General features: G+C 41.1%; 1 protein-coding gene across 4 annotated transcripts in view; it reads left to right on the top strand.

Moving 5' to 3' along the window:
- Nucleotides 1–4,728: 4,728 nt before the first annotated feature.
- LOC120556976 (complement C3-like) overlaps nt 4,729–25,439 on the top strand; it is a 92,917-nt gene continuing 72,206 nt past the window's right edge. For 2 of the 4 annotated variants that reach the window (XM_039797312.1, XM_039798952.1), the window contains exons 1-12: nt 4,730–4,825; nt 7,101–7,266; nt 11,075–11,270; nt 11,435–11,597; nt 11,786–11,874; nt 12,278–12,366; nt 13,795–13,877; nt 14,005–14,092; nt 14,281–14,383; nt 14,711–14,831; nt 22,685–22,800; nt 23,206–23,343. In XM_039797312.1, coding sequence (XP_039653246.1) covers nt 4,813–4,825; nt 7,101–7,266; nt 11,075–11,270; nt 11,435–11,597; nt 11,786–11,874; nt 12,278–12,366; nt 13,795–13,877; nt 14,005–14,092; nt 14,281–14,383; nt 14,711–14,831; nt 22,685–22,800; nt 23,206–23,343 — 1,365 coding nt within the window. In that variant the 5' untranslated portion in view covers nt 4,730–4,812. Of the gene's footprint in view, nt 4,826–7,100; nt 7,267–11,074; nt 11,271–11,434; nt 11,598–11,785; nt 11,875–12,277; nt 12,367–13,794; nt 13,878–14,004; nt 14,093–14,280; nt 14,384–14,710; nt 14,832–22,684; nt 22,801–23,205; nt 23,344–25,439 lie in introns of all 4 variants that reach the window. The other 2 variants (XM_039798162.1, XM_039799660.1) reach the window with 2 other exon arrangements.

The raw sequence follows: 25,439 nt of genomic DNA on the forward strand, positions 1-25,439 counted from the left end.
TGACGCCGCGGACGGAGAAAAAGACTGCCGCGGAGAAAAGGACTGCCGCGACGCCGCCGGCCACGACGCGGGAGAAGAGGACTACGACACTGCTGACAACCGAGACCAACGAGGACAAGAACGAGGAGAAGACATGGCAGCAGCAGCCCAAGAGGGTGTACGGCAAAGAAGAAGAAGAAGAAGAAGAAGAAGAAGAAGAACAAGAAGAAGAAGAAGAAGAAGAAGAAGAAGAAGAACAAGAAGAAGAAGAAGACAAAGAGGGCCAAGACGAGGAGGAGCAAGACGAGGAGCAGGATGAGCAGGACGAGGAGGAGAGCGAAAGGTTTGTGTCCAAAAACGGCGAAATAGAATGGTCCTCGACGACGACTATCACGCCCCTCGACTGGCGCCGACCGAATACGAAGAGGAGGACGAGGACCAACAACTGGACGCGATGAACGGAACAACATGACCAAGACGACGAGCGCGAAACAACAGGCTCCTGAGAGCCCCGGACCCACCGGAATCACCGCGGGCAACTCGAGACATACTCTCTCTCCACGTTCGACCTGTTGGTCACGGGCGCATACTAGAGATCGTGGTGACCGCCACGAACCTTGAGAGGCCCCAGGAAATGCGGCAACGACTCGGAAAACGACGGACTATGAGCTGCGCGGCTACCTCGGGCTGCTGCTGCCGCGTTCAAAACAAGGCCCTGGAGAGCCTGGGCACGAGGAGAGCGGCAGGGCCATTTTCCGCGCCACAATGTCGCTGAAGCGATTCCACGCGCTCTCGCGACTGCTGCGATTCGACGACCGCGAGACGAGAGGCGCCAGACGAGCCTCGGACAAACTGGCGGCCATACGAGACATGTGGGACGCCTGGGTGCGGCAGCTGCCTCGCCTCTACAACCCGGGCCCCGACGTGACTGTGGACGAGCAGCTGGTTCCCTTTCGAGGTCGTCGTCGGGTCTGGGAACTCGCTGGCCATCGGCGGAGGGGCTCAATCCGAGCGCGCCGGCTGGATAAACAGCAGCAGCAGCGGCGGTTGTCTTTCACAGAGTGGTCGGATAGAGTGGTCGGATAGCTTGCAGCGCAGCCCTCCCACAGACGCTGTACTGCTACATAATGTGTGCGTGTGGCCACCTGACCAGAGTTTGGTTTCTCCGGCCGCTGCTGCTGCTGTTTATCCAGCTGGCGCTGCTGCTCAAAAGCCCTCCAAACGGACGGGAGTTGCCCGACTCCCGACCCTGTGGCGTGCTACCCCCGTAGTTTACAATGCTTATGTGTGTGTGTGCATATGCGCACACGGATGTTTTTAAATTTTTTATTGTTCTTTTTGGTATCCTTGTTTATTTTTATCTCTTTCTGCTTCTCATTTCATCTTTGCACTCTGGTTCCTCTCCCGCCGAGTCCTTTCCCTTCCTCCTTCTCATTCTCCACACCAAGGTCGATGCTCCTTCCGCCAGTACATGCCCAGCAAGCCCGCCAGGTACGGACTCAAGTCGTGGGTGGCCTGAGACGCCGGCTCCAGCTACGCATAGAACATGCAGGTCTACATGGGCAAGTCTGTGAGCGGCAAGCCCGAGAGGAATCAGGGTGCCCGCGTGGTGATGGACCTGACCGAGGGCCTGCGGGACCCGCGCAACGTCACATGTGACAACTTTTTCACCTCCTACGAGCTGGCCCGGCGGCTCCTCCACGATAGGCGCCTCACCGTGGTGGGCACGATGCGCAAAAACAAGCCCGAGCTGCCGCGCGCCTTGCTCGACACCAAGGGCCGCGCGGTCTTCTCGTCCAAGTTTGCCTTCACGCCCACCGTCACGCTGGTGTCCTACCTGCCCAAGAAAAACAGGAACGTGGTGCTGCTGAGGGCCAACAATCCCGACATCATCCTGCACTACAACAGCACCAGGGGCGGCGTGGACAACCTGGACAAGCTCGTCGGCACGTACAGCTGCCGCAGGAAGACGGCGCGCTGGCCTCAACATTCTCGACGTGTCCGCCTACAACGCCTTTGTGCTGTGGCGAGAGCTCAGGCCCGAGTGGCTGCGCGGCAAGCTCAACGGCAGGGCGCTCGTCAATCTGCTCATCGAGAGACGCTCGTGTCTGCCTCGCACGCAGGCGTCCGCCGCACTCGTCCAAGCCGTGGCGGCAAGGTCAGGCCCGCCCAGGTCAGGCACTGGTGTCACGCGAGCCCGACAAGACCAGCGAGGAGACGAGGAGGAGGAAGACGACGACGAGGAAGCGGAACCGAGAGTGCCCAGCAAGCGAAAGAGGTGTCAGCTCTGTGCAAAGAAAAAGGACCGCAAGACACACACCGTGTGCGGTGGCTGCCAGAGATACATCTGCGGGAGCTGCACACGGCCCTACTGCGCGGACTGCGTGAGACATTAGCCTCTTGAGTCACGCGGCGGTTTGAGCTTCGTCTTTGACTTTACGCTGCACAGCAACATCAACTTTTCCACAGCAACAAGGGTCCCGGGGACCCGAGGGACACAGGCCGCCACGAGGCCAGTAGCGAGAGACAAAAAAATGCATGCCGTTGACTAGGCGAGGGTCCCGGAGACCCCAAGGGCCAAGTAGTTGCCACCGCGGTAGTTGACGTGGCAAAGCGGTCAAATAGTAGGCCAGGGTCCCGGGGACCCGAAGGACGAGGCGAGCGTGTGACATGGAATAACATAGAATAAGCGAGGGTCCCTGGGACCCGAAGGACAGAGGCCGCGAGGCTAGTAGCAAATGCATAGAATCACAATAAGCCAGGGTCCCCGGGACCCGAAGGACGAGGCCGCGAGGCTAATACAAAACGTGAATAAACTAAACAAGTTCCCGTGACACGAAGGACAATACAAGGGTTAAGTCGCGAAACACCTCCATGTAATCATCGTCATCTTCATCCTCCTTATCATCATCTTCTTTGCATTATTATTATCGTTTTGTCTTAATTATGCTTTTAATATCACTTCGTCATTGTCACTAACATCATACTTTTTATCTTCATCATCATCGTCATCAATTTATTCATTTCTCGTTGTATTATTTTCTTGGTCGGCTACTCCTACCGGCCTCAATTGCGGCCTAATTACAATACATGCTGTATCATTCTCAGTTTCATCATGACATCAGATAGGAATGTTCCGTTCAACCAGTTCTCACCACGTTCTTTTTGGGGGTTCATATTTCGGCCCTACCCCTTTTAAAAGTTCCTCAGAATGTTTAAATGATGGTGGAGTCTAATCTCCAAAGACTGTACTGTACATTTCATGCACATGTACAATAGATTATATATCTGAAACAAAGTCTCCTGATTGAAATGGAGCTGAGCACAAATTCTTTCAGGACAACTTCTTAAATATAATCACGTCTCATTCCTCTGAATGGATCAGCTGTAGAGGTGTTCACTTTAGTCTTAACCAATCAGAAGCGGCCATGAAAATCACGAGCCAATCACTGCACGACATCCCTGTTTTAAACCTGTCTCTCTCTCTGCTGCTCAGTTGTCATTTCAGGATAAACGCACCTCCCTCTCCTCCCCTGCTCCTCCGGTCTTCGCCCCTCACGGCTCCTGGGTCCTCTTCCGGCGGGCCTCTTCCGGCGGTTCTCTCCCGGCGGCCTTCGGTGTTGGTCTCCGGCTCACGCCACCATCAGTGTCTAGGCTCCATCGGGGGGTTCATATTTCGGCCCTACCCCTTTTAAAAGCTCCTCAGAATTTTTTAAATGTTGGTGGAGTCTAATCTCCAAAGACTGTACTGTACATTTCACGCACACGTAAAATAAATCATCACATATCTGAAACGAAGTCTCCTGATTGAAATATAATTGTGAAAACAAGGTCTAATGTATGACCACCAGCATGTGTGGGTCCGTGAACATGCTGCTTTAGATTGTGTGAGTCAGTAATACTAAGGAACAACACCCTCCTCCACATGCCACTTGTCGGACATCCATCCGGGGTTGGTCCTCACAAAATCACAGAGGAGTTGTAGGCGGACACGTCTACGATCTTGTGTAAGACGGCCAGGGGGCAGCGAACGGTCATCCGTCTGCAGATGAGAAGCCTACGTACCGCTAAGTACAGATCCTCTAATCCAAGTTGTTCCATGCTGCCCATGTTGCTATTGTAGTGGAGGACGATGACCCGCTTCCCATCACAACAATTACTGATCTCGGCGTTTGCGTGCAGCATGCTCAGGATCAGCGCGGATGAGAGCTAGCCTTGTTCCTCCTCACCTCACTATAAAAATAAACTTTAAATAGGCCTACAAGCAAAGTATTCAAAGCTCTCCCCGATGTCTTATTATCATCATCATCATCATCATCATCATCATCATCATCGTTATTATTGGTATTATTATTATTATTATTATTATTATTATTATTATTATTATTATTATTAATTGTATTAGTATTAGTATTATTGTTATTGTTATTGTTATTGTTATTAGTATTATAATTATTATCAGTAGCGTTTTTCTTATTCTTATCCCCTTTCTTATTCCCATTCTTAGTATTAGGTCAAATTGACCTGATGGGACGTCACTCTGGCCTGGCCACGTGTGCACAGTGGCAACAATGTGCTCCCGGGTCATACTGACCCAATGGTTCAATGGGAGGGTTAAACAAATGCAAACATCCCAGCACGCAGGATGTATCTGTAATTGGGAGGAGGACAGGCGAGACAGTAGTGTGGGGGGGAGGGGGGAGTGGATAAAAGGAGGGTGCTGCAGAGTAACAGTCTACATTGCCAGCGGATCAGGATCAGGCTGAAGGATGAGTAGGACTCTACTGTGGCTGCTGGCCTCTCTGGCCTTTCTCTCTCTGACTTCTCTGGCTGATGGAACTCCATTGTAAGTAGACCTGTATTACCTTTACCTCCATGTGCTTTTGCCCTCTGAAACCTAAGCCATTTTTGATCGTTTTTTGCTCCTGTCACATTATTACTCACTGTGAGCTCATTTTTCACTCTATCTGCAAGTCTGGCATCTCAAATTAACAGGCACAACCATGGCCAGAAGTAGGAATAGCTCCTTATAGCTCCTGTATAACAAAGTTATAATGGCATAAAACATAAAAAAAGGAAAAACGTAAGTTAGATTTATTTTTAATTTTTTTAAATAGAAAAACAATTGAATCAGATAATGCAACACTTTTAACAATTTTTTGAAATTGGATATGTTCTATGTGAGTTTTTTATCCACTTAGTGTTTTTTTGGCCTAACTTTGGAGCTTTTTTAGCCTGGCTCCGTCCTCCTACGTACTTCCGCTCACTTTTCATTTTCCTTCAGTACGTTGGTTGGGTTTGTGGTATATTCGCAGGTTTTCTCTGGTCCATCTTTACCTGTCCAATCAATGAACAGAGGGAGTGGCTATGAACGATGACGTTGAGGTTGTGCGCTAGTTTGAACTGGAGTTCCGTAATGGCGGTGGAGAAAGATGTGAGAGGAGCCATTCAGTAAGTTCTGGCAATGCTGCCGAATATCCAGAAGTTAAAGCCCGAGCAAGAACAATCTTTGCTGAGTTTTGTTGGTGGCCATGATGTTGTGGCCCTCCTCCCCACGGGGTTCGGGAAAAATTTGATTTTCTAGCTCGCTCCGTTAGTGGTGAAGGAGTTGGCAAAGGCGAACGCTAGCGATGCTAAGGCGAACGCTAGCAATGCTAAGGCGACGTCATGACCAAACATTAGTGATTGGTTATGGCAGATCCAGAGTGGTTCTGGGCAAATCCATTAGTTTTACAGTTTTTTACAATCACTTTGGCACTAATTTCAGAACCTTGTCATCATTTTTCAAAACTCTAGACACAAAACTCACAACCAATGATCAAAATACACATTTTTTCAAAACTTTTTCAAAACACTTGTTTCAATTGCTTGGATACAATACAAATAAACGAAAGATGATTTGTTCATTTAACAGAGATCACGTGTTCAATATGATACAACTTAACATCAAAGTACTACTATTTCAAAAAGCAATTCACACATTACATTTCAGATGATGTCTATTCATTCCATTACAATCATCTAACTATCAATTCATACAACTGCTCAAAATGATAAGTAACTGTTGCATTACTCTTAATGCATAGTTGTATCTATGTATATATATATATATATATATATATATATATATATACTGTATATATACATATACATATATTCCTAACCACATTGTTTGGTTTTTTCCAAGATGTTTGGCTAATTGCGATGTAGATGAGAACCTGTGGCCAAATCCACAAGACAGAGTTGATGAAGATGTAGAAGTGCAGTAATCACTTCTTTTTTTAGCTTTTTACAGTACAAGCAAGTTGAGGAACACTGCATTTGATATTTTACAGTATTGTATTTTCTTTTCTATTTTGTAGCTAATTATTTTGCTTTGATTCAAATAAACGTATGTTGTGATCGTACTGTATTGTTTTTCATCAATACATTTCAGATTTTGTTCAATGATTCCACTGTGTCTGTAGTATTCTCTCTACTACTGCAGTACTTTTACAGGGATGTATTTACATCTAGTACCATAATGAAACATGTATCACCTATTTTGTACTACAATATTGAATGATTGTACGAACAATGCCACAGTGAAACTATGGGTAGCTTGTGTGTGGGTGATCTAAAGTAACGTTTCAATGGTATTTCACAATCAATTCGTTTTTTTAACCAATGATTGTGCAAGTGCAAGATTTCTTTAAAGATATGAATGCACAATGCAATGTTTTGAACATTGGACAGTCTGTCTTACAAGTGATGACCGTTTTGAGTTTTGTGTCTAGAGTTTTGAAAAATGACATCACAGTTCTGAAATTAGTAGCAAAGTGATCGTAAAAAACTGTAAACTTCAACAGAGTACCCGTCTTCAAGGAAGTTAACACTTGTCAATGGAGAGTGGCCAGACTCTCTGTACAAATGAAATACGTACGAGAGCCTGGTAGGACCAGGCTAAAGCTTTTTTACATAATGTCACGGAATATTTAGAATCCAACGAACAATAAAGGTTAAAGGGGAACTATGCAGTTTTTTTTTTAGCTTAATTTACCTTAACTGAACAGCTTCGGAGTCATTGGAATGGTTATATGACTTTTTTCGAGTTGAATGGTGGTCGTCTCGCTCCCCCCTAGCGCCTGTGAATGGAAAAACCACCCTTGCAACTTTGGGCCGGCAGACTGAACGAGGGAGGAGTCAGACACAAGTAAACATCGGACCAGCGTTTTCAGAATGGCGAGAACTGAGACAAACAGAAGCCTGCAAATCTGATGCTGACCTGGCGTTCTTGCTGTTGCACTTGTAAGTATCTTTGGGATAAACTCTGTTTAATCTTTGTAATTCTTCTTATTGTGTTCCTAAGGATGTTTGCTTCTGTCTTTAAAGGGGTGATAGAATGCAAAACCGATTTTACCTTGTCATAGTTGAATAATGACAGTTTAGTGGGTAACTAGGACATACATAGAACCTCTAAATCCCATTGACACCTCTTTTCTGTGCAAATCTAAAAATTTGAAACTGCCTCTGAAAACGGGCGAATCTCAACAAGCCCCATAGTTGACGTCAACTATTGCGGCTCCTCCTCATTTGGCTCTAGTCTCTCTCCTTGTCACGCCCCAACATTTACATAGGCTACACAACTGACCTGAGATGAGTTAGTCTTCTGACTCTAGGTCGTGCAGATCTCAGAAATTATACAGTATTTCGTCTGTTGTTCATCTGCTATTTTACCATTCAATTCACTTCTGAGACTTTTTTATGGGAGAAATCAACTATGTAGAGGTCAAATATGGGCCATTTTACAAAAATGTATGTCTAATTGCAAATTTTGTCCGACTGTGTGTCGGAGTTCAGCTGCCGGTGCTGCCTGTGTTGCTGCCTCGCCGCCTGGCCTGCCTTCCTTCACAGACCCCGGCCTGCTGTGAGCTCGATTGAGCTCCGTCAAGGCTGGCAGCCCACAGAACTTCATACCCGCACAAAGTCACTGCTTTGTGGGTGAATGACTACTAAACGCCGCTGCCCTGACAGAGCTCCAGGGCCTGCAGTTCCCCTCTTCCTAATGCCAGGTGTGTGTGAGTGAGAGCGCGGTCAGCGAGCTTGTTACGCCAGCAATCTGTTACCACAGGTTCCACTTAATCTTTTAATGTGTGTAATTATAATGTGTTGAGTTATTTAAACAAACAATTGGGGAATTAAACGCTGCTTGTCCGCTAGTCTCATTGATAGAGCCTGCGGCTGGATATAGCTCTGTCAATGAGAGCTAGCTAGCCTCCTCTTAGAATTCCTCTGGAATTCACAAAAATTCATTAACTTGAAATCGGACACCATTGTTAGCTTTATAAAACCCTTAGGTAGATGTTGTATAAGTGGCGTGACGAAATTCAAACTGTAAATACACTCGAATTACGCCGAAAATGAAGCTAACTATGCGTGATTTGTAGCTACATATAGCTAGAATTGAAGGGACAGCCACAGCTAACGAAACACCTAGCTAGTCTCCACAAATATTCATTAACTTGAAATCGGACACGTTGTTAGCTTTATAAGACATTTAGTTAGATGTTGTATAAGTGGCGTGATATGTGTGTAACATGTGGTAAGAGATTGCTGGTGTAACAAGCTCGCTGGCCGCGCTCTCACTCTCACACAACAGGCCATTTAGCTAGCAGGAAGAGGGGAGTTGCAGGCCCTGGAGCTCTGTCAGGGCAGCGGCGTTTAGTAGTCATTCACCCACAAATCAGTGACTTTGCATGACTTTGTATGAAGTTCCGTGGGCTGCCAGCCTTGACGGAGCTCAATCGAGCTCACAGCAGGCCGGGGTCTGTGAAGGAAGGCAGGCCAGGCGGCGAGGCAGCAACACAGGCAGCACCGGCAGCTGAACTCCGACACACAGTCGGACAAAATTTGTAATTAGACATACATTTTTGTAAAACGGCCCATATTTGACCTCTACATAGCTGATTTCTCCCATAAAAAAGTTTGGTAGTCCCTGCTGTGGGCTGCCAGCCGTGACGGAGCGCCAAGTACCTCATAGAAGGCCGGGGTCTGTGAAGGAAGGCAGGCCGGGCGGCGAGGCAGCACCGGCGGGCGGCGAGGCAGCACCGGCGGCTGAACTCCGACACACAGTCTTACCAAATTTGCAATTAGCCATAAATTTTCGTAAAATGGCCAATATTTGAGCTTTATATAGTAGATTTCTCGCTTAAAAAAGTCTCAGAAGTTAATTTAATAATGAAATAGCCCAACAAACAATGTATAACTTTGCAGTGTCTGAAATATGAGACCTGCTGTCCATTCTCCCATATGTTTCTATGTAGTTTGCTCAAACCAATCAGCGCGTAGCTCATTCGGAATATTCATGAGCATACCATATTTGGAAGAAAAGCTCTTGTTCCAAATAGAGCCATATTCACAGGGTAGTTAAGGGCCTAATAAAATAGCATTCGGGCAATTTTCAGCCCAACTAATGTTACATACCCCATTAGGAGACTTTAAGGAACAGTGTAAAATACCCTATATTTTCATTCTATCACCCCTTTAAAGGTTTTTATTATGATCGCTGTCTGTTATGGGCTAACTAAATAGATTATTAGCTGTCTACCACAGTGGACATGGCTCTATGCGTTCGCCAGCTTCTTTGAAAAAAAATGCACATGACCAGAGGGAGAAGATGGGAGGGGGGAGAGTCGGCAACGAGCTTTTTCAACAGTGTCGCCAAATATCTATTCCGAAGCTGTAGGGGGAGCTCTATAGAGAAACCTGCGAGCAAAAAGTGAGGAAACAGCGAAGAAATTTCCAAAACTGCATAGCGCCCCTTTAAGTGTTTTTTCATTGACAATCTTTTAAACATGCTTTTTCAAACCCACCAGAGGGTTTTGGGGTTAGGAGGGCTATAAGTTAATTCACACACAGAGCTAAAATATATAGTTTGTTTGTTTGTTTATCTTCCTGATGTTGAAATTATTATTGGTTAAACTGCAATAGGAGCAACACAAATATCTAGGGTCCTCTGCATGTAAAGTATATTAAATAAAAAAAAAGTGTATGGATACAAATATTAGTTTAACTTCTGTCTTACATAATAAGAAGTCAAGTCCAGTTTGTGTCACAAAAGTCAAAGTACTGTGGTCTTTGAAATGATGCCAGTGAGTTGACCTGATTCTTGTTCAGAGTTTGCACAACGATGCATTAAACCAGACAGAGCAAAAGTCCAGAGGCATGATGAAATGTTTTGTTGATCCAGTTCTTTGTCAGTGTCTTTGTCAAGGTAATCAATTGATCACTCATTGTGTGTGAAATCCATGCTAGAGCTCATGATCGTCATCTGAGCAAGTAGATTTTTTTTCTTTGGTAATTTGGGTGAATTGTAGTCTCGCTTTGCCAGACCATCCACACGCTGCAGAGCAGAGGAGGGTCTGGCTAGTCCACATAGCATTACGGGATAGGAGAAAAACGTGCTGTGGTTTATTGGTATTTTTTATCACAATAGTCATGAAGATAGTCAAGCCAGCTGTCCCGATTTACCATAGAGAGGTGCAGTCAACCATAGTCCTCATAAATCAACCGGAGTTTAAAATTCCAACACAAAGAAAGCGGAAGGAAATAGACAGAAAATACATGCATCCTGCAGCTCCAGAGCAATCCCAGTCAACGTCAAGGATATAGACTAGGTCAATTGAAACTTTAACTCACAGACTCTATGACGGTGATTCTCAACCTTGGGTGTGGGTCCCAACATAAAACTGAGGAACCCAGAGGCAAGTAAAGGAATAAGTAAGGGGGGGCATTGATGTTTAATTAAATTATGTTAGAATTTTCTACCATTTTTCCTTTACTTGTGAAATACTAAAATGTTCCCATCATCAAATACATAAGTTCGCATCATCAAAAACATCAAAATCTCATAGAAAAAAGTCACACTTGGTAAGGCTAATACCTGTGATGAGGGTTTACCGTACAAGCACTTATCTTTTTTCTTTTTAAGGGGTCACACACAAAAAAAGGTTGGTAATGTTTGTCAGCACATCATAAACAGCATGTGGTCACTTCTGCACATTGACTGCAATATATTCACAACAATATCTTTCTCTATCTCACCACTGCTCTGCAGGAAGGTGATGTCTGCCCCTAACTTGTTGCGGGTAGGAACAGCAGAAAACGTCTTTGTGGAATGTCAAGACTGCACCGGGGAAAACATACCGGTCGACATCAACGTGATAAACCATCCATACAAAAACACAAAGCTGACATCCACATCTGTGACCCTTACTAGTGCAAGAAACTTCCAGGAGCTCGGACAGATAACGGTAAGTGAAATGAAACTAAGTTACAGTAACATGCATATACAGCGTGGCAGTATATGCATGTTACTGTAACTTAGCTTCATTTTCTAACACGACCACAAATAATCTAGAAATGAATCCAGAAATGTACATCCTGATGCACATACTGCTCATCAAACTGGTTTCAGATCCCTGCTGAAAGCTTCAGTAAGGATCCTACCATAAAGCAGTATGTATACCTGCAAGCTCAGTTCCCTGACCAACTGCTGGAGAAAGTCGTCTTAGTGTCCTTCCAGTCCGGGTACATCTTTATCCAGACTGACAAGACCCTCTACACCCCCAACAGCAAAGGTGAGTTCAATACTGAGCTACGTAAGAAACACACTTACTCCTTTGTTTTTTCCAGAATGTAATGATTTTACTGTAAATTACAGTAAAATTAGTCTCTCTTTTGAAATAAGTAGAATAGTCAGGTCAAAAATAGATACACCTCTCCCCAACCTTCAGCAGCAAAATCAACCTCTTTCTTTCTCTGTCAGTTCATTACAGGATGTTTGCAGTGACGCCCCGTATGGAGTCCGTAGAGAGGGATGCCGAAACTCAAACTGATGCTTTTATTGCCATGGAGGTTGTGGAATTGTATTTATCTTTGATAAGCAAATAATTGAATGTAATATTTTGTAAATAATCAGCTGTAACTGAGAGCTTATCTTAGTGAGGTGATTATTATATAAATTAAATTAAAATACACATCAGTTAACCTTGTGTCTTTGTTAGGTTGTCTGACTCTAGTAAAACATGTCCTACTACTTACTGGAAATGTGAGAAAAATAAATGCATTGGTCGAGTTGCACATTCCCTCAGTGGAACACCAGAACTTTTCAAAAATATCTGAAAAAGAGTCAATCTAGACATGGACCAGGCTGCTGGATTGTAGACAAAGGACATACACAAAATATAGCATGGACAAAGCAATTTCTTAAACTGGCACAGCTCTCTGTTCATGTTTGTTTAATATTGTTTATTTTTAGACCCCTGAAGGCATCATTTTACCACTTGATCCAGTCTCTTTGAAATCAGGGATCCACTCTGGCAATTTCAAACTCGCTGAAATTGTCAGGTTAGTAGTTTATTTTCATTTCATTTCTATACATTCTGTTCTTTAGTGGTGTATTTAGATGTTAAATGTGCAGTAAGTTAGACTTATAAAACTAACATTCTGTGTCATATTGCTGAAACTGACCCTATGTTCAAGTAGAACTACATGAAGCAAGTAAAAAAAAATCTGACTCCTTTGGCACCAACTACAGCCTGTAGTGCGATTTGCAAAAATCCACCGCTCCCTGTTCAGATGCACCAATCAGGGCCGGGGGGGTGTCTAACTGCGTGTAAAGTAAGGGCTAATGCCCGACGAGGTGTCCATTGTTAGGCATTAATGGACGACGGCAAGGCGTGAACCGTCCAACGCGTATGTCTGAAGCAGCGAGCTGAACAGTGAACGGGATGTGAGATAACGTTATTCGCTGTGAAACAAAGTCAGTCCAGAGGGCCAGTATAACTTACTTCTTGCAGCCTGTGTGTTTTAGCGCCATCCTGTGGTGTTCAGAGGACGATTTGGAATTAATAAATCCACATTTCCTTATTGATTTAATGTAGCGCATTCATTTAGAACAGTAAACAGTCAGTTTCACCGAACTCCTTTAGTAGGTGTCCTATATCACTTTTTAATGGACACCCTGCAGCCAATCAGAATCGAGTATTCACCCAGACATTGGTATAATCACTGCTAATGCACACACATTCATTCTTCCTTGTGGGGGAGGGGCTTAGGAGACCGTTTTGGGCTTTAGCAGAAAGGGGGGAGGGACTTAGAATTTGTCGATGTTCAAATTTTTGGATAAGTCCTGGATCTTCACAATCCTACCTACGGCACCTTTAACATGAAAAATAGGTGACCTTAATTCAAAACATTACAGTAGTATCTTAAATCATTTAAGATTGTACAAAGCAAATTTCAATATGTGTATTTTATCTTTCTACGATTATTTTCCATGTTGCCAATATAGTGTTTGGACACCTACTAATCCAAATTGATTTATTTCTGTGGTAGAGATATATTAAACATGAAGTCAGAATCCTTCACACATAGCCTGTTTTCTGTGAGAAGGTTCTGGGTGTCTGGAGGCAAAGACAAGATAAATACCTTGGAGACCAATGGACTAAAATAATCATCCTAATAATGCAAAACACCGTTCTACAGTATCTATTGTGCAGTTTGCTGGCCAACCTGAAAACTTTAAACCCGTTTGTTTTACTCAACGGCCATGTTGCCCTCTGTATTGTAGTATAAACGTCAAGTATATCTCAATTTGTGTAAGATAGAAATAGCTTCAGAATCACTTTTGTTTCTAACTTATATATATATATATATATATATATATATATATATATATATATATATATATATATATATATATATTGCTTTATTGTGTGTATGTGTATGTATGTGTGTGTGTGTGTGTGTGTGTGTGTGTGTGTGTGTGTGTAGTCTCGGACTGTGGAAAGTGGTAGCGAAGTTCCAGAGCAACCCACAGCAGAGCTATTCTGCAAAGTTCGAGGTCAAAGAATATGGTGAGCCTCATGATCTGCACTTTTATTTACTGTAACATATTAATGTATGTATACTTAATATTTAAAAGTCAATAACATTCATTATTTATTTGATTAGACTCACAATAAAACTCCCTTGATTTTTCAGTGCTGCCCAGTTTTGAAGTTAAACTGATGCCTGTTAGCTCCTTCTTCTACGTTGACAGTCTAGAGCTCACCGTCAACATCAAAGCTACGTATGTGAAGGTTTTGGTTTTGTGGCTTTAGAGACCTGATTGGGAGATAGATTGCAGGAGAAAATAAAGGGTGATGTTCAGAGGCCTCTTACTCTTTTAGTCTGTTAGTCATTTGATGTGTTTTGTTTTTTTACTGTCCTTGTTTACTTCATTGTGGGTCTAAACTTCTCCCTCTCTTGTGGATTTAGGTATCTGTTTGGTATGAATGTGGATGGGACAGCCTACGTGGTGTTTGGGGTTATGCAAGAGAGTCGAAAGAAGAGCTTTCCAAGTTCTCTTCAGAGAGTGCAGGTGAGGTCATACTTGCATGTTTGATTGGTCATTTTGGCGTATGCAGTATGCTGTATGTTATACAAACGTACAGATTGGCCTTTACCAGTGATACAAAATCTGCAAGACTCTAAAACATGAAAAATGTCTAGGATTTCTAAGCTGCCCGTCACCATTTTAGTGAATATATTGAAATAGGAATGTAACAATGAAAGTATTTTTGAGGTTTAGAATGATGCTAGTTTGACAAGAATTTACACCTTTAGTATATCTCCATCTGTTCACTGACTGTATTACTGTACCACTGTACTCTATTTCAAGATGCATTTTTCTTTTATGTCACATTAGATAGAGGGAGGTATTGGAGTGGTCAAACTGAAGAGAGAGCACATCACACAGACCTACCCAAACATCCTTGAACTGGTGGGGAGTTCCATATATGTAGCTGCCAGTGTGCTGACGGGGAGTGGTAAGAAAGAGAGACTGTGTGTTTGTGCTTGTTCACTATGTTTGATCATGTGTGGGTTGAATTAACTATCGTTAGGGGTCCAAGCCCGAGTCTGGAAGAACCGGCGGTAGCAGAGCTATGCCATTCGCACAGCAGGGCTGTAGAACCCTATTGTTTTTCTAAGGATTAATCACCATCATCATCATATTCATGTTATTATTCTTCTCCGCTTAAAACTCAGACTACAGCCTAAACCGTCCATGGTGTGGGGTTGCCATTTTCTGTCTTTTTTTTTTTTTATTATGCAAGTACAATGAAAAACAGAGAGGCAAACAACCTGGGGCCTGTTGCACAAAACCAAGATAAGGGATTAAGTCGGGATATTCAGGTTATCCTGGATGAATTTAGCTTTGATTTGGTTGCACAAAAGCAGGTTGAATTAAACCCAGCCAAGTAACCATGGCGATTTATTCTTTGCAGCTAGCCTGGTCCAGAGCAGGCTAACAGCCAGGCTAAGATTAATCCTGGAGTCTGATGTGTTAAATCAGCTGACGCTCTGATCAGAAATAAACGTGTTTAACAGTTATTCCGTTGTCTTCTGAATGTGTTCTGCTTCATTTTATTAACATGCATTACTTGTCACTATTGCTGTCACGAGTTTGGTTTAAATCCTACGATTGCAGTTATTGAGATGGTAATGGTAAAAAGTGGGATGATACGGAGGAAATGGTCTTTTCCTCCGCTGCTGTCTCCGTGAAATGTGCCCCCGCCCGTGCAACGCAGGGAGGCAGGGGGAGGCAGGGGGATCCTCCCACACCGTGCAGCGGACTCTAAAAGCGGACTTTTAGCATCAATAACGACGTAAATGGCACCTGATCAAACGTCCTTTTTTTACCAAATGGGAGTGAGAATGTGTTGGAATGCCATAAAGTTTCTTAATCATTTTATTTTGGGGCACTCGTCATCTTGGGAGTGAGAAAAAAAAACATGAATAATAACAGGCTACATTGTTTTACAGATATGCTTACAGCGTGTATTGAAGTCACTTCTTTTTCTAGTTTTTGTCCAGTCATGCTTGTTCTGTATGAACATTATTTGTAGAAAGATATTTAGAATTAGACATAGCTTATGGAGATTTGTGCATATGGTTCTAAAACATATTCTCGCATTATGAATAAGCTTCGAAATTAAGCCTAGTCCTTATAAATTTCCCAGGAACAAGAATTATTTTTTAATTTATATAGTGCTTTACAGGCTACTTTACACTAAAACCAGCACATTTAGCGCATAAAAACAGATACAGCAATAAAACCAACACATAAAACAAGCATATTAAAGCAATTAAAACGTGGAGTGATTGAGTAGATTTTTTTTAAATCCATACGTATTCAGTCGGTCCGCTATTGTCTGTCGGCCTTTTTTTCCGTTTGATAACAGCCGTATTTCCCTTTTTGCATATTATATGCTTCACCTCCTCGTAAATTTCCATTAGAAGCTGCTGCTCAGCGGGTGAAACATATGCTGCACACGTCTTTTCCATTTCTGCATCAGTAAATCTGTGATCGATACCATGGTCTATTTAAGAAATCCGTGAACGTGCACTTATCCCAGCTATCTACTCCTGGCTTGACATAGCTTCACCTACTTATCCTGGCTCGGCAAACGAGCAACCGATTAAGCCATGATGAGCGGATCACACTAAGTCAAGCTGCGCTTTTTCAGTTATCCTGGATTTCTTTATTCTACTTTTGTGCAACAGGCCCCTGGTCAACCTGGGGCCTGTTTCACAAAACCAGGATAAGGGATTAAGACGGGATTTCCCAGTTATCCTGGCTCAATTTAGCCTTGACTCGGTTTCACAAAAGCGGAGGCACATAAATCACCTTGGAGATTTATTCTGTACAGCTAGCCTGGTCCCGACCAGGCTAACAGCCAGGATTTATTTAATCCTGGAGCCTTTTCTGATCACCCAGCAGTGGCTTTACCATATTGTTATCATCCTTGATTAAAATACAACAGGTGCATATTGCTGTTCATTTAAGTACTGTTATTAGTTAAAGTTGTGACCATTATTTTTTTATAATTATTCATGTGACAGTCATTGTTACTGTTATATTGCTGGTATGAAGACTGCTGTTCATATTGTTGTTAGAAGTTTGATGGTATTATGGCAGTTGTTGAGATAATTAGAAAAGGCTGATGCAATTTAAAATGTGTTTTAAATGAAGTCTGTTACTAAGGGCAATACATACAATGCTGTACATTTCTATAGTTGACCAATGCACCTTGAATTGTTTTAGTTGAGAATTTTTTTTTTTATTCTTTAACAATAAGGATCATGTTTATTCCTCTTCCATGTGCATTGAATTTGGAATTCTTAGCACACAATTTGTGTTGTCCAGTAAACTGGGACTATAATTTGGGAGGATTGAACAATTTTAAGAACATATTCTTATTGTACAATCCTCCCAAATTATAGTCTTAGTTCACTGCACCAATACCTATCTAGTGAGTGATGTAGGCTACTGTACATTCATGTAACAACAGGGAGAGGACACTTCAATGGTTTTTGAACTTTTTTGCTGGGGGGAAATAACTGATGAATATACTCTGTTCCATTCATGTTTACAGTGTGCATGGAATTTATCACTTAATTATCTTTATAGTTTCTAGATTTTAGTCCACTTTCTTCAGTGTCTTTATTTTCTATGTCCATACAGTATATGAGGGAGCAAGGCATATAATATGTAGAGAAAGAAACTCATCCTCTATAAAAAATTTAAAAACACAGATAATAGCGGACAGACTGAATGCTAGTCTAAAACTATCCATTTATGAACTACTGCTCTTTACTGAAACCATTCAAGGAGTCAATGTCATTTGCAAAACCGAACAATTGTATGCTACACTTGCATTAAAAGCGAGCAGTGGAAGTTAATATGACTTAGGAAATTTATATTTTAGCCCATGAGAGAGAGAAAGAGGGAGGAACAGAGTGAAAGAGATATTTACGCATCATATTTTAGCGTTGTAGAAAATTGATCTTGATGGTAAATTTCATGGCAAAGAGTACCACTGTTAATTTGTGAAAATGATTAGTAGCCTAATCCTTGAATGGTATGATTATGACGGTTTCAATTCAGAGCAGTGGTTAGTTAATGTATATGTTTAGGCTACTTACGCATTCAGTCGGTCCGTGATCGTCTGCTGTGCTTTTTCTCGCTGTTTCATTACAGCGGCCGTGTTTCTTTTCTTTTTATACAAATAATGTGTATCACGTCATCATACTTCCACAAGAAGCTGCTGCTCACTCTGTATAAAGTATGTACAATGCGTATTCTCCATTTTGGCATTAGTAAATCTGTGATCGACCTTGCGGTCTTTTGAGGAAAGCCGTGGACGCACATCTATCTGAATGACTTCAGCCTGGCTCGACCTAGTCGCTCCTCCTCAGCCTGGCTCGGCCTTTGTGAAACGCACCAAGCCAGGATGCACAGATTAGACTAGGTCAAGCCTCGCTTTATCAGTTATCCTGGCTTTATATGTTCTGCTTTTGTGAAACAGGCCCCTGGTTTCCAGTCCAAGTCTATCCAAGTGTTAACCAGTGTTAAACAATATCCTCTTTACAGTAGGGGAAGAAAATAAATAATTCACAATGCTCATTCCCCTTTTACTTTATCCATACAGTACGCTTTTCTTTTTTCTTTTTTTTGCACACAAGACAAGAAACAGGCGACAAGACAAACAAAACAAGTATTTAGACACATTCCGGACAAGTTACAACGCACAGAACAAGTCATACTAACAAAGAAAAAAATAAAATAAAATCAAAATCTAACCAACCGAAATAATAATAATAATAATAATAATAATGTCTCATTCACATACACACACACACACACACACACAAATTACACTTATGGTGCTCCTTAAGTTAATTGTTGAGAGAAAAAACTAAATATGAATAATTTAACGTTTCCATGTTAGATTTACAATCAAATAAAGTAAAATACAGAATGAGTTGAGCAGAGCTAGCGTTGGGCTGATTACAGAGCGTCAAATATTGGTTTCCACACAGAGTAAAATTGTTTTTGTTTATTTTTGTCCACTGACAGAGTTTTCTCGATGTTTAGATAATATTTCATTACGTTTTTCCATTTTTCCAACCCTGGAGTATCTGTATTTTTCCAATTTTGTAACAACAGCTTCTTATAAACTAATAAGGAAAATATTAATTGCCATCCCATAGGATATTTCATTTTTGTTACATTTTGGTGTAAGCAGGCTTCTGGTGTAAATACAAATTTCTGCTTACAAATGTTAAGAGAGCCATCTCTCAATATCAAGCCAGGTTTTCTTTACTTTTTCACAGTACCAAAATGAATGAGTGAGATAGCCACTGCTACCGCACTTTAAACAGGTGGGGGGGGAGATGCATCAAACTTATGAATTTTATCCCTACTACAATAAATTCTAGTCATTAATTTATATTGAATCAATCTAAGATTTTCATTGGTTGTTGCTTTATATGTTAGATTTAAGCACTCCTTCCATTTTGTTTTAGCATTGAAGTCCTTTGTATCTCTGTCCCAGCTTTCATATATTTTAGTTAACAGATTACAATTGATTACTACATTATTGAGATAATCATACATAACACTTATACATTTTTTCTTTCCCTTACTTTGTTCCAAGAGGGTCTTTATCTTTTCTGGAACATCATTCATATCACAGTTCTCTTTGACCCAGTTTTTTAACTGCATATATTTAAATATATCTGAGTCTTTTAGTTTAAATTTATCCTTTAGTGTATCAAAAGAAGATATATTATTTGAGCTAATGATATCCGATAATGCTTCAATACCTCCATTCATCCAAGTTTTCCACCTTAATTCAGTACCTTGAATTGTAACAGACGGATTATTCCAAATCTTAATATGTGTTGGAGTACCAATCTCGAGTCGAATCTTGAGATCACTGTAGTTATTTAGATTATGTTTTAGATTATTTTTCAATGTTACAAAAGTACTTTTATACAATTGTTTTTTGTTTGCGCTTATGTAACAACCTAAATATTTAATTTCACTTTGTACTTTAAATTGTTTAAATACTTCTGGGTTTATTTGTTTTTGACCTAAAGTCAAAATTTCACTATTAATTTTATAACCTGAAATTTTTGAGAATTGAGTCATTATATTAATTACACCCGGGACTGAAATGTCTACATCACTTAGATACAACAACAAATCGTCAGCAAATAAGCTTAATTTATATTCGTTTTTGCCTATGGTGATACCAGTAATGTTATCTGTCTGTCTTATTTTCTCAGCCAAGGGTTCAATAGCCATCGAAAACAACGCTGGAGATAATGGACAGCCTTGAGCAGTACCACGGGTTAACGAAAATACCTCAGAAAGAACGCCATTGGTCTAAACTTGTGACCCTCTGGAGGTCCCCCATGCGTTTTACAAAATTGGTCACTAGGGGGCGCTACAAGTACAAAAAGTTTATATCTCATGAACGGCTCATCCGATTTATACAAAATTTGATGGGTACCATCTAAGGCCACACACACACTTTTTTCGCAATATCGCGCAATGTGCAAAACCAACTTTTTGGAACTCGTCCTAGGCCGTGCGACCGATCTGCACGAAACCTGGTAGATAGCATCCCCAGATGGACCTGACCAAAATTTGTATAAAGAATTTTGCTACGTTAAAGTATGCGCATTTGACGACCAAACAATTTTTCCTAGCTACCTACCACATACATATCATATCATATCTCGGCCAAATTAAATGTTATCACTAAAGAACTTTGGATACTTGTTCAGCATCGCACTACGATGCTCGGTACCAAATTTGGCAAAGATTGGACTTTAGGGGGCGTTATAATCAATGTTTATTTGTTTTGGCCGATGACTGTAATTGCAATATCTCTGCCACAGTAAAAGCTATCAACACGGAACTTATGATGCTTGTTTGGCATGCCGCTCTGAGGCTCTGTACCAAATTTGGCGAAGATTGGCCATTAGGTGGCGCTATAATCAACACAGAGTTTTGGCCATTTTACTTATTCAATATTAATGGCATATTTGCAATGTGAATGTACCACAGACCTTGCAGCTCACACTTCTCAATATTTACTGATGTTTGCATTATACCGTTACATTTTGGTTTTTGCTCCCCTGGTTTTCTACAATAAACATACTTCTTAAAGGGGTGATAGAATGCAAAACCGATTTTACTGCCGCTGAAAAAGGGTGAATCTCAACAAAGCTGGAAGTTGATGTAAGCATCCCAAGACCTGTACCTTTGCACGCCCATGGATGTATTAAGAGAACGGTCACGCCCCAACATTTACATAGGCCACACAACTGACCTGAGATCAGGTAGTCTTCTGAATCTAGGTCGCAAAGATCTCTGCTATTCCATTATAAAATTCACTTCTGAAACTTTTTTATGCGAGAAATCAACTATGTAAAGCTCAAATATGGGCCGTTTTACAAAAATGGATGGCAAATTGCAAATTTTGTCCAACTGTGTGTCGGAATTCAGTGGCTGGTGCTGCCTGGGTTGCTTCATTGCCGCACTTCCTGTCCTTCACAGACCCCGGCCTGCTTTGAGCTCGATTGAGCCCGAATCTCTTACCGCAGGTTCCAGTTAATCTTATAATGGATATGTGTGTTGAGTTATTTATTTATGGCAGTGAGATGGAGTCCATCAATGAGCTAGCTAGCTTCCTCCTAACGAGACCTCAGAATTTCCCAAAAATGCATTAAATTGAAATCCGAAATCGGACAAGTGTTAGCTAAACTTTGTAAGACCTTGGGGAACCTATAATATACATGCCGTGACGAAATTCAAACTGTAAATATACTATAGTTATGCCGAAAGTGTAGCTAGATAGCCGCAATCATTTCCCATTGTATTGAATGGGACACATAGCAAGCTAGCTGTTCCTCCTAACAAGACCCCCGACGTTCACAAAAATGCCTTAATTTGAAATCGGACACAACGGTTAGCTTTATATGACCTTGGTCTAGATGTTATATAATTGGCGTGACAAAATTCAAACTGTAAATATACTATAGTTATGCTGAAAGTGTAGCTAGCTAGCTGCAATCTTTTCCCATTGTATTGAATGGGACATATAGCTAGCTAGCTGCTCCTCCTAACGAGACCCCTCACGTTCATAAAAATGCCTTAAATTCAAATCAGACTGTTAGCTTTTGTTAGCTTTGTAAGACCTTGGGGTATGTGTGATATAAGTGCCATGACGAAATTCAAACTGTAAATAGTGCAGTAATCCACAAAGGGTGACTTTGCCCTTGGTATGGAGCCCAGCAGGCTGCCGCTTTCTCGTCAGACTGTGTGGAGCTCCTAAAGTCCGACACGTCTTACCAAATTTGCAATTAGCCATCAATTTTCGTAAAACGGCCCATATTTGAGCTTTATATAATTAATTTCTCGCATAAAAAAGCTGGCGAAGCTCCCCGGGGTATCAGGGGTGACTGGCATCAGAGGCTTGGACCCGGTCATAACTCCTTGAAGTTCTAGTTATTTTTTATTTTTATTATAGCAGCCTGGGCAACATAGGGATCACCTTTTGAACTATGTACACACTAGTTGCTCTTTGGCTAGCAATGGCAACCAGAGTGTTGTCCTCCCCCACAAAATAACTCATATCAGCAATGTGGACAATAATAATAATAATAATAATAATAATTACAATAATCATAATAATTTCCCAAACAAGAACGAGAGGAAAAAAAAAAAAATACAGATATCAGGATATGTTGCTTTGTATCAATTAATCTAAAAGAAAGTAAACAGATGTTCAAATCTGTTGTGTGTTTCTGCATTCATTCACAGGTGGTGAAATGGTGGAGGCAGCGTTGAGAAGTATCCAGATTGTTACATCACCTTACACTATCACCTTTAAGAAAACGCCCAAATATTTCAAACCAGGAATGTCCTTTGATGTTGCGGTAAAGTACTTATTTAGATTTATATAAAATATATAAAAGTATTTTTTATTTCTACTTAAATAAGAAAATTCCTTACTCTAATTTATTATTTATTACTCTAATAATTAATAATATATTCTAAATATAAAAGTTGCAAAACTGTCTATCGGTCATGGATTTTCATTATGAATCAAATATTTTATCAAACAGATGAGATTCCAGAGAAAAATAAAAATTCATGATACAATATATATATATACATATATATATATATGTATATACACTATATACTATTTACTTTAAATCATATACTTAGTGCACAACTAGTGTTGTTTGCAGAAAAATAATGTCATATCATGAATCAACTTAATATGTTTTAATAAGACATTTTTCTGATTGTTTAGCTGTTTGTGTCTCTGATGGCAGGTTGAAGTTGGGAATCCTGACGGCACTCCGGCAAAAGGTGTTGCAGTGGTGGTTGACCCGGGCCATGTGCAGGCTTTAACCGCAGCCAACGGCATGGCAAAGATTACCATCAATGCAGGTGCAAGTCTGGCAATCACTGTAAGTCTCTATTTTTTATGTATATTTTTTGTATTACAACCCGAATAGCAAATGGGTAATTCGGTATTTTTCAAACTGGACCAGGGGCAATTCTAGGATCTGACATTTGGGGGGGCTCAGCCCCTGATGAAAAGTTGATAGCAGTTAAGCTAGGGGAGTCCAGGGGCATGGGGTCACCTGGGGTGAAGTTGGGAACCAGAATCAGCGTTAAATACAGTCCTAATCTAGTGCTCACTAACACAGGCCTAATTATAGTAACTACATGAAAACTTCACAGTTGTTGCATGAAATGTTGTTTGTGTTTAGCCTACATCATCATTTTCTATCATGTGAAACAAGAGGCTAAGGCAGCCTGGTGGTGAAGCTGCAGACAGATGCTCCTCAGCAGTCTGCTCCCCCTGCTGCTCATAAGGTGCCTCTGCACCCATTTCGTTTCAGACCCTCCCACCAGCCTTTGGGCCACACCTCCTCATTTACATTGACGTGTCAAGTCCAAACGAAAAGGCAATGTTTTTTTTCCAACAATATGTTTAATCGTCTTTTTTAGAATTTGAAATGACATGAAACAGAACTCCCTCTCAGACACAAAATACAATGTTACCATATATAAAATGAAATATCCATAATGCTCTTTGACACAAAGTAACAGAGACCAACCATATCCCAACAAGCAGATTGCTGACTGTAAAATTATTCATGAACGTCGTCCTCCTCTTCATCTTCTGTTAAGTTAAGTTTTAGCAAGTATGTGATGCGTTCCAATGGAAGAGTAGCCAACATCTGCTTAACCCACTGTCCAATATTTGGTCTTCTTATGCTTTTCCAGTGCAGTGCAATCAACATTTTAGCTTGTAATAAACATATATCAATGAAAAGCTTCTCGCTTTTTGTATATCCTGTGTGCTTGGGATATAAGCCTAAATTATAAAAGAAGGTTCCAGAGGAAGGTCTTTAGAAATAATATCCTTCACAGTTTGCTTTATTGCACCCCAAAAATGTCCTAATTTCTCCACATTCCAAAAAACAAAGGAACAATGTTTCCTTTCCTTCTCCACACTTTGTGCATGTGTCTGGGATATTTGGATTATATTGGTTTAATTTAGCAGGAGTGACATAAACACACATAAGCCACTTGTATTGTAATAATCTCAACCTAGAATTTATAGTTTGCTTATGCGCTTTACTACAAGCCAATTCCCACTCATCTAGTGATACATTTATTTGCAGATCTTTTTTCCAGGCTTCTAATTTTAAGATTGAATTATCTGGGGAGTGTGATAACAGTAGTTTATAAAGATGAGAAACTGCTCCCTTTTTAAAGCTATTTTCACTTTTCACAACATCATTTCTTCTAACTTAGATTTGGGTGGTTTCCATAAATTGCTTTGTTTTGTTCCTATATGACTTCTAAGTTGTAGATACTTGAACAAATATTTCCTTTGAATGTTGAATTTGTGACTAAGCATGTCAAATGACATCATGTTGTCTGAGTCTGTTGGATATAGATCTTGAATTTTCTCCAATCCATTTAAAGCCCATTGCTTAAACACTGCATCGGCTCTCCCCGGGGAGAAGTTCTGATTTCCCCAAATTGGGGTTAGCCGTGATAAAATAACTGGTTCTTTAATATATCTTTTAACATTATACCACAGCTTAACCATGTTTTTAAATATTGGATTTTTAGTTTTCCTCATCAAATTAGCTTCTGTATCAGAAAAAGGTACAAGGGTAACAGAGGGCTCAAAGTGTTACTTTCCATTTCTGTCCAATGGGGGTGTCATTTTTGCTAAAATAGTACCCTATAGATCTAAGCTGAGCTGCCCAGTAATACCATACTAAGTTTGGGCACATCAAGCCTCCTTCTTGGTAGGGCAAATAGAGTAACGACAGTCTTATCCTAGCACGTTTGTTTGACCATATAAAATCAAGAAGCAGTTTCTTAAATGTTTTAAATCAGACAGCAGGGGGTGGCAAGGGAATATTCTGAAAAACATACAACAGTTTTGGAAGTATATTCATTTTGTAAATATTAATTCGACCAATAAGAGAAATGGGAAGAAGAATCCATCTGTTGGCACGGTCCGTGTACTTTTTCG

This window comes from Perca fluviatilis, chromosome 1, assembly GCF_010015445.1.
Source record: "Perca fluviatilis chromosome 1, GENO_Pfluv_1.0, whole genome shotgun sequence".
Lineage (NCBI taxonomy): Eukaryota > Metazoa > Chordata > Actinopteri > Perciformes > Percidae > Perca > Perca fluviatilis.